Source organism: Nestor notabilis, unplaced genomic scaffold, assembly GCF_000696875.1.
Source record: "Nestor notabilis isolate BGI_N333 unplaced genomic scaffold, ASM69687v1 scaffold27996, whole genome shotgun sequence".
Lineage (NCBI taxonomy): Eukaryota > Metazoa > Chordata > Aves > Psittaciformes > Psittacidae > Nestor > Nestor notabilis.
Genome location: NW_009933746.1, coordinates 10,452 through 19,329, shown reverse-complemented (window position 1 = coordinate 19,329; position 8,878 = coordinate 10,452). Strand labels below are relative to the sequence as shown.

General features: G+C 36.9%; 1 protein-coding gene across 1 annotated transcript in view; it reads right to left on the bottom strand.

Annotated features, from left to right (window-relative positions):
* Window positions 1-622: 622 nt before the first annotated feature.
* The window catches only part of PAXBP1 (PAX3 and PAX7 binding protein 1), a gene marked incomplete at both ends in the record, with an annotated part of 17,351 nt that continues 9,095 nt past the window's right edge, over window positions 623-8,878 (bottom strand). Inside the window, 6 exons of the mRNA XM_010017027.1 lie at window positions 623-744; window positions 936-1,080; window positions 1,596-1,795; window positions 3,772-3,887; window positions 4,326-4,425; window positions 6,712-6,835. Coding sequence (XP_010015329.1) covers window positions 623-744; window positions 936-1,080; window positions 1,596-1,795; window positions 3,772-3,887; window positions 4,326-4,425; window positions 6,712-6,835 — 807 coding nt within the window. The remainder of the gene's footprint in view (window positions 745-935; window positions 1,081-1,595; window positions 1,796-3,771; window positions 3,888-4,325; window positions 4,426-6,711; window positions 6,836-8,878) is intronic.

Sequence of the window (8,878 nt, the reverse complement as noted above, 5' to 3'; positions counted from 1 at the left end):
ATATATATATAAAATCTTAGAGAAACCTGTAGTAATTAACAAAGCTGAAATTTGACACTTTCAATAAAAACTGAAGGCAATGGAACTACTTTATAGTTAAGCCTGACTACACGATTAGCTTCTGGGAAGTAATTTTGTACTTTTTAATCTTCTAGCTTCTCCATACAAGTGCCTTTTGGCCTATCTCCACTATTCTAAAAGCAATTCATACACAGCATCAGCTACGACACCTGAACTCATGACATCAACTCTTGTATTCACAGAAGGTAAGTAAAACAATCAAATTTCAAGGCAATACATTTGAAAAGGTTACAAAAAAAATCTAAAGAAGAGAAAAGCCTGACAATTTGTAGCTGGCTTTTAAAGCAAAACTACAGCTCAACAAGTCTTAGTACATTTGATATCTCTTTTTATCTCTAGCATCTATTTTAGGGAGACTTCACCAAGTTCTTCCTCCTAATTGATCACAACTTGACTCTCCATGACAGGGCTGCAGAGCATCAAATAATTGCAAAATTCTTTCTTGCTCCTCACTGAGCATGCTGTGTTCTCCAATATACTGTAGAAAAAATATATGCAAATTTCTTAACTTATGCAAGATATTTAAGGCAAAACAACTTACTTGTGTATTTTTGTTTTCTGCGTTCACCACTGAAGGATATCCATCTACTAGTTTCTGTACAATTGCGACCATTCTGGATGTTTGTGTAGTGGAAAAAGGATCCCATATGTTTTCAGAAATCACTGTAAAAGATTAAAGAATTACTCCACTTCATAAATGCTCGAACACAACTACTAACAACAGCCAGTTGTTAGTAATTTAGTAGTTAGTAAATTAGTTGGTAATAATTTACAAAACAGTAAGACCTGAAAGCACAAACCTCAGGTTCTACACACACCCCTTTCTCCCCATTTTTTTCTTTCCAAGACTATACCTGTTAGTTTAGGAAGAACAACTCTCTCTACAATGGTAGGCAACAGTGAAATATCAGCATCATCTTTCACTTGTTCCTGTTCTTCACAGCCATAAAACAGCAATGATTCAAACCACAACATAGTCTCAAAATCTCGACACTTGCCCTAGTGAAAAAAGAACTGAGGTTAGATTTCTAAATAGAGATTTGCAGTCAACACATTAAAGGAAAAAAAAGTAAAAGTAGTATATACACAAGCATGATACACTCACAAAATAGAACAAAGCTACTTTAGAACACTTTAGGAGGTATGCTAGGGAGGCAGGGCAAGCAATTGAGCACAACTTAAACCTAGTGCTTTTTGTTTACATGTCAGATACTCATCTGCACTGGAAATTAAACAACAAAAGAAATAGTGCCTCAAGAGCAGTCTCCTAACCTGGCACAGGGGCGGACAAATTACTTCACCTGCTTTGGCTCCCCTACTTCTGAAGCAATGACACTACTTCCTTCAGAAACAGAGGCAAGACTGATTCCTGAGAAGTGAAAAAAAATGTTCTGCCTAGAACATGCATTTACGAGAAGCACACATCAAAGGTGCAATTTACTTTGCTCTGCAGAAGTGTGAAAGAACCGCTGTATAGAAACTTATGTAGATAAGTTGCTTGCAGAGGACCTTACCTCCAAAGGAGTCCAGATAAGCAGCTGAAGTCTGATTAAAGGGTTAAACAGCTTTGGTAAACAGAGGCCAATGTAGGCATCCTTGTAAGAAGCAAAGTACTTTGCGCGCCAAGCTTCAAACTGTGACTTAATACAATCAATTGAGTAAAAGCTTTCCAAAACATCTTCAAAAACTTTGCTGGATTCTTTCAATATACGATCTAGGGGGAGAGAAAGAGTAAGAAGTTAATCACCTATTCCCTGTACTACCTCTTCCAAAAGGGACTTTGATCCTCACTGGCATAAGCAACCTCTATAAACAAACAAAACCCCATCACGTTTAAAAGTTCTGTTACTTCTGCTTCAAGTATACAAAGTAATAAGAACATGAGCACATGATTAGTCTCTGATGTACTATTTTATCACAGGTCTCGCTTTAAACATTTCATACAATTAGTGCGTACTGAGCTGTATTCAAGCATGGATCTAACTTCAAAACTGGCCTTGCTCAGCATGGGAGTCTGGAACAGCTGACCTGCAGGTCCCTTCCAACCCAATGATGCTATAACTTTGTGCATCCAAATGCAAGTACAGGAAGGCAACTCAGATAAGCTAACTGAATCGGCATGTCAGACTGAGAGGGCACTGGCAGACACCATGCTGAACTGCTGAACATAACACAGCTGTTAGCACTGGGCAACTGTAACAATCCCTTAGCACCTTCCTTATGTTTTTTTGTATTTACAGTACCAGTATTCCATGCAGTCCAAAACAATTTCCGAATATATTACTTTCCCTTCATCTTTTCAACTTCCCAGGGTTAGTTTCATTTTCATCAGTCATTTTTGCTGCAGCCAGTTTTAAATGTTCAGTTATAGTAGTAACCTGTACACAACTAATATAACTAGGACACTCAGAAGGTAGAGACAAGCCTGAGGAACCATAAGATTATGTCATATAAACACACTTTTTACACTGGCGCCAAGAAGAGATGCTACAAATGAAGTTAACAGGCCCAAAGTGCATCCCTCTGTTCCATATAGCTCACTGCTCATTCTGGACTAACATGAGAGCTACGAATGATTAAAAATAAACAATCTTTAGAAATACTATGCTTACTCAGAAACTGATGAAACTCCTACAAAAGGCTTTAGTACACATGAAAGTGCCAAGCTGCAAAGAGCAATTCAGCCATGCTGAATTTTTAATCTAGATAATTTAACTTAGCAAACTTAATTATAGCACCTAACAACCCTGAACAGTTGCTTTGTTTATCAAAGAGCTCTCCCTGCACCCACAATTTTGGTAACTCAGCCAGCAACTAAAAGTGTGGAAACTGTTTGCACTTCTGAAGGATCCAACTGTTAGACAGTTCATTTAATTGCTTTTTTAATCTGTTCACACTTTGGATCTCCACAGCCTCCTACAGCAATGACTTTGGCATTTTTATTACAGTCTCTGTGGGAAGTGACTTGTTTACTTTAAACCAATCCTACCACTTCATTTCATGCCCCCTAGCTCTCATGCTGTGAAAAGTCAACATTGTTCTCCTAGCTGAAGATTGTAAAACTGTTTAATCCTCCCTCATACACAACGTAAGCAATTCTTTATGTGTGATCGTTGCTGCTCCCCTTCTCCACATTTCTTCTAAACTGATTAAATTCTCCTTAATCAGACAAAATTACAGTGTTGTACTCAGATTCAAAATAAGAAGGGAACAGGATTACTATAGTCATGCTCCACTTTCTTCACTACTGGTTTCACAGCAATCACTGGAAATGTATTTTAACTGCTGCTGTATAAAAGAGGAAAAAAGTTTTCTAAAGGTTTCTAAATCACTGAGGTTTTCAGAATTTCACGTGTAAGACAAACATGTTTGAAGAATGATAAACCATGTTACAAAGTAGAAGGAAGACAGTATCCACTTGAAGGTACAAAATCTTACTGCTTGCCAGCAAAAGAATGTTTTAATTAAGGAGGATCTCAGTAAGGACGGGGTACTTCATTAGCTGCAAGCTGCACAACAGCCTGGTGAAAAAAGACTGTTTTGGTCACATTGATGATCCAGCAAGGAACAGTTCCCAAACTTCCTCCAAAATATGGTGAAATATATGGCCAGGGCTGTATTTGGATCAATTATTTTTTTCTGCCATTTTTTCTGTATTTTGTTACATAAAGCTTCAGTAGCTTTGCTAACCTCGCTCCATGTTGAAGTTTGTAATATCTGTCGAAGTTTCCTCATCATCGCTGGAAAGGCCTTCAAGATGATCTGCCATCTTCCCAGTTTGCTCTCTTGCTTGTCTACGACGAGCTCTGAAAAAGATCATCAGCATAAACCAGTTATTACTGGGTTTTTTTACCTCCATGCAATGAACAGACCCATGTAAGCTTGTCATAGCTTTCAGTGCAAGGAAATCCAGGCTAAAACCCCACACACACTTTCACTACATCACCACGTCTATGTTGCTGCCTCAAACAATGGACGGAAGAGAAACCAGCAGAGACCAGACAGATATGGTTTACTATGTGTTCTTTTAGTGATTTTATATCAGTATCATATAATGGAGCCTTGTTTTGTATATTTGCATAGTAAGCTGGGATATGCAAGAATACCCCTGCCCAGCTTCAGTGTTTTCTTCCCTTTGCAGGAAAGGAGCAAACATTGCTACTTACATTAGTAAGTGACACGGGACAACTGTATTCTACAAGCAAGCAAAGACTCCTAATGGACAAGAAATGTCAGTACTCTACCTTCTAGCCTCTCTTTCTGCAGTCCGACGCTTTACTTGTTCTTGATAGATCACTCTGTCTCGTCCAAAAGATTCAAGATTTGGTGCCATCAGTGCCTTATCTGTAAAATTAGATGGGTGAAAATTAAAATGCTTATCTATGATTATATAAACATGTTGCAGGCAGTTTCATAAGAGCCTTCTACCTACTTTAAACTAAGAGTAATTTGAAGTAGAAAGTTGAAGTTTTAAAAAAAGATGCACCCAGAAGCCTGAATTCGCAAGTATAGAGGTTGAAAGAGGAAGTAGTGGGGTTTGGAAAAATCTCCGCTTAAATAACAGATAGTTTTCACCATACCTCATTCTTGTCCCTCTCACAACAGTGCCCAACTATATAAAAGTTAACATTTAAAAGAAACTGCTTAAATTGAAAGTTCCACAACAAAAGGTGCTCCTTACATAAACATGCTCACCATGTATCTTTCGAAAAGAAAACGAACAAAAAGGCAGGCAGAGAAGAGTCACCAGAGGTGTAATATATGATATTTGGGAGTTCTGTTCATAGTGGTTTTGAAGTTTATATGCTTTAGACTGCCTAAAGTTTTAAACTCACCAAAATCTACAGGAAAATAAACTATCTTCCTTCCTCTTTTTAAGCTGTAATTCGTTATAGATGTTCCTGATTATAGAAAACACCACCACTAACCAATGAAGCTGATCGTCAACCAGCAGCCAGACACAAAAGTATTTCCAGTTCATCCTTCTCAGGTAAATTTAAGACATGGACTGAATATTAGCCAGTGCTAAAGCCCACCCACTAAAATATAAACATCAAAATTTAAAGAAAAGCTTATCCAAATTTCAGAGTAAATTTTATGTTCTTACTAAAACTATTTACAAATTCATCATTAAAAATATTAACGATCATCTATATAAGTATTCCAAATCTGTACCAGAACTACTAAGAGCCTTCACATACTGATGAATCCATCAGTTGTCCAATTTTTAAAATGTTATTCCAAGCTCAGCTGCTTGTCTTTACGTAGAAATAAAGCAAAAGTTGACAGACAAACTTAAATTCACTTCTAGCCCTTTAGTGTTCTGACACTGCATGAAGAAAAGCAGATTGTCTGTGTCTGTACACGCACCAAATCAATTTCTGGCATCAATTCCTAGTTTCTGTGGTAATTTCAGAGAAAGAACTGAACTATTTCTAGATACGGTGAAATCCATTCTCAAGATTCCCAGATACTAAATAAGATCTCTCTTTAAAACGCAGCCTTGACAATGACAACTATTTCCACCCCATAATTAAATTCCAGTCTAAAATAATCTAAGCTTCTTTTAGGAAATATGTTTCTAGTATATTAGGTTTCTAATTTTTACAACAGCATTTTCATAGTAAAACTGCAAAGCCTACATGTGATGCCTGGGGCTCCAAATGAAGTCCTAAAGGGAACATGTATGCTAACCACTCTGTAAAGGGATGACCAGCTCTGATGCCCTAACACTTTATCACCCTCAGTAAGTTCTATCTAATGGTATTATCAAAATTTCATCTCTGGACACAATATGACAGAATAGAAAATGGCTTTTATTACAGGATTTTATGTCAGCAAAAGGACAGACAAGAAAGCCATTTTTAAAAACAGAAAGCTCTCCAAAGCAGAAAGATGACTGCCAACAATATGATATTTACCCACCATTAACATGCTGAATAAAACTTCCTCCAAGGAATGTGTATTTCCATCCAAGTTAGCATTTATACTTTTGTAGTTTCACATACTGAAGAGCAATCACCACGAGAAAACTCCTCATTAAGAATCCCCCATCCACACACTCACGGTAAGCAGGTATTTTAACTGACTAATCTTAAATTGTAAGGTCACTTTGTATTAAATTGATTCTTAACAATGGCATCAGTCTCTTCCAGTTCTTTAGTTTTACCAGTTAAGTGTCTGAAATGAAATATTTATACTGCCTACAAAACAGAGCATTAGAAAGAAATCAGCTCTATCCCAGTGCATCATAGCTTTGTACAGAGTTAATTGTAGGTGTTACAGGAAATTTATAGATGAGATTAGGAAAAAAAAAAGTCCTGACAAGAGGAAAATCAGGAGTCACATGCTACCACTACTACCACTGCCACCATGCATACATTTCCAGTGCTAGGAAAGAGAAAATACAGTTAGGAGCAAAAGAAAGGAGAGGTGAAGTCAAATTTATGAGTGGCTTTGAGTTTAAAACAAAACAGATTAGAGAACTTTTATCTAAACTTGCTTCTACCCATCTCGAGTAAGGATAAACGTTAAAGACAGTCATACTTTAAACATTCACATTTAAATTAAGCCATACTAAATAAAACAAGGTTGTTTAATGAATAATAAAAACCTTCAAGATGGACTGACTTGAATGGCTTGAAAACTCCGAAGATTCATCTTTAATATCATCTTGTCGTCTTTGGACAAGGCGGGAAGCTCGCTGTTTGTACAGCTGGTGCATTGCGGACTCAAGTTCGTTAATCAGAGGCACCTGTAAAAATACAACACACTACGTAATATCAAGTTCTTCAGGTGCTTAGTTTCTGGGGTACCATACTATTCCGAAGCATAATGCTGTCACTGTACTTCTAGCAGCACAAACTGTTTCCTTTTACCCACTGGTATCATTTGGACACAATGTGACAAAAACGCATGCATTTAATGCTGACAGCTTTTAACCGTAGAAATAGCATTCTCAAAGTAACTTCTATTGACTGAGTGAGTCTACAGAGTAAGACAACCATTTTAAAGCGTTGAAATGTTACCTCAAGTACCTTCGCATATTACATACTACCAAGCATATTACATACTGTGTTATGGTGCTTACAACTCTCAGACCTCTGTTTCCTCTCTACCTTTAAACAAGAATGTAGTAGTATTCTGTACTTCAATGAGAAAATAACCTGACTGTATACAGTAAAAAAAAACCAACACGAATCTAACCTCCTGAAGCCAGCAGCTTGTGGTTTGCTATAAAACTCTTATGCTGAAATACAATAAACTGCTGCCTAAGCATGTTAGGCCAACAGGTAATTCCAATCAGTAAAATCATTAAAATTAAAATTGTACAATTCATGTGAGTTATGCATTAAGTATAACCTTTGAATGATACAGACTTAAAGTCAGACCAGACCTGCCACTTTGCCTTTGTCCCCCTTCCCCCCAAAGTGGACTAAATTTCAGTAGCAACTATAGCAAAAAATAGCTGATGTGGTAACATCTAGAAATCTCCTGACATTAAATATGTCAGATTCACTGCACACTTTTGAAAAAATAATTTCCTGGGACAAGTGAAAATTAGATTATTATAAATATCCAGATGCAAAAGAGAACCTTCACAGTCTCCTAATTTTGAAAGGCAACTCCTTTTGGTATGAACGCTTAAGTCCTTACCTCCGCGACACATGCTTAGTCCACAGTCCTACAGCCTTTTAGCTCAAATACTTCATTGCTGCCTACCAGCGAGAATTAAGGTGGGTTTTTTTCCAAAACAAAAGATAAAATCAGAAATTGTTTCCCAATATAATTTAGAACATGACTCAGCAGCTATTAAAGAAACTCCTCCAGTAAAATGTAAGATTGTGAGATCACAGATACAGGGTCATTTCAGCTATCTGAGAATGACACACACATCAGAGGAGATATCAAAAGGATGAAGTATTAGTGCTCTGTGGTATAAACTGGCCTGCAGGGATTAAAATAAAAGCAACTCTGCACCAACTCAAACTACACGCATCCTTTGGAGAAAAGAGAGTAGAAAGAAACTGGAGGTCGCAATATCCCAGTACTGAAAGTGTGTATTTGGTATTTAACACAATTTTGAAAACAGAAATATTAAAAAACCCCAAACAAATAGTTTTACTGTAGTTTACCACAAAAACTATAGATTCTTCTCTTACAAGTCTACAAGGAATTCTAAAATTTACAAATTAAATGAAATTTTCAAAACATCCCTTGGAGTTTTTTCTATAATTGCCTCAGGACTAAAAAACCCCAACTATGTATTCAGATACATAAATCCATTCAAAATACTTCCTACTTAAAACACAAGAGACTTAGAAGACATTAATCTTCTATAATCAATACTGTGGTTGATAAATAATTGACAATTTCACTGACTACTATAAAGCTACAGCTGTCATTTATTGTTTTATTTAGTCAATACTTTAAATTCAGTGGTCTGGGTTCTTTTTTCTTCACTTTCACTGTAAACAGCAGTAAGAGAAAAAGTGGAAAGCTCTCTGAATGTTTAGACGACAAGCATAATTTTAACCTACAGTCCCCCTCTCTGACACACAGTGTGTTTTGATAATCTGCTTTTGCAGGTCAAATAACTGTTCATCTAACTGTGCCGCCAGACACGCTCAGAACAATTCTGTATCCCTTGCATATTCCTACATTCAAAATGTAAAGACACTGTTACCACTTTCTAGCCTTCTCAGAAAGCATAATCTTGACCCTAATTACTTGTGAAGGAAGTCATGCAAGCAGCTTGCGCTCCACTGGCTTTTATCATTTATGGGGGGGGGGGGGG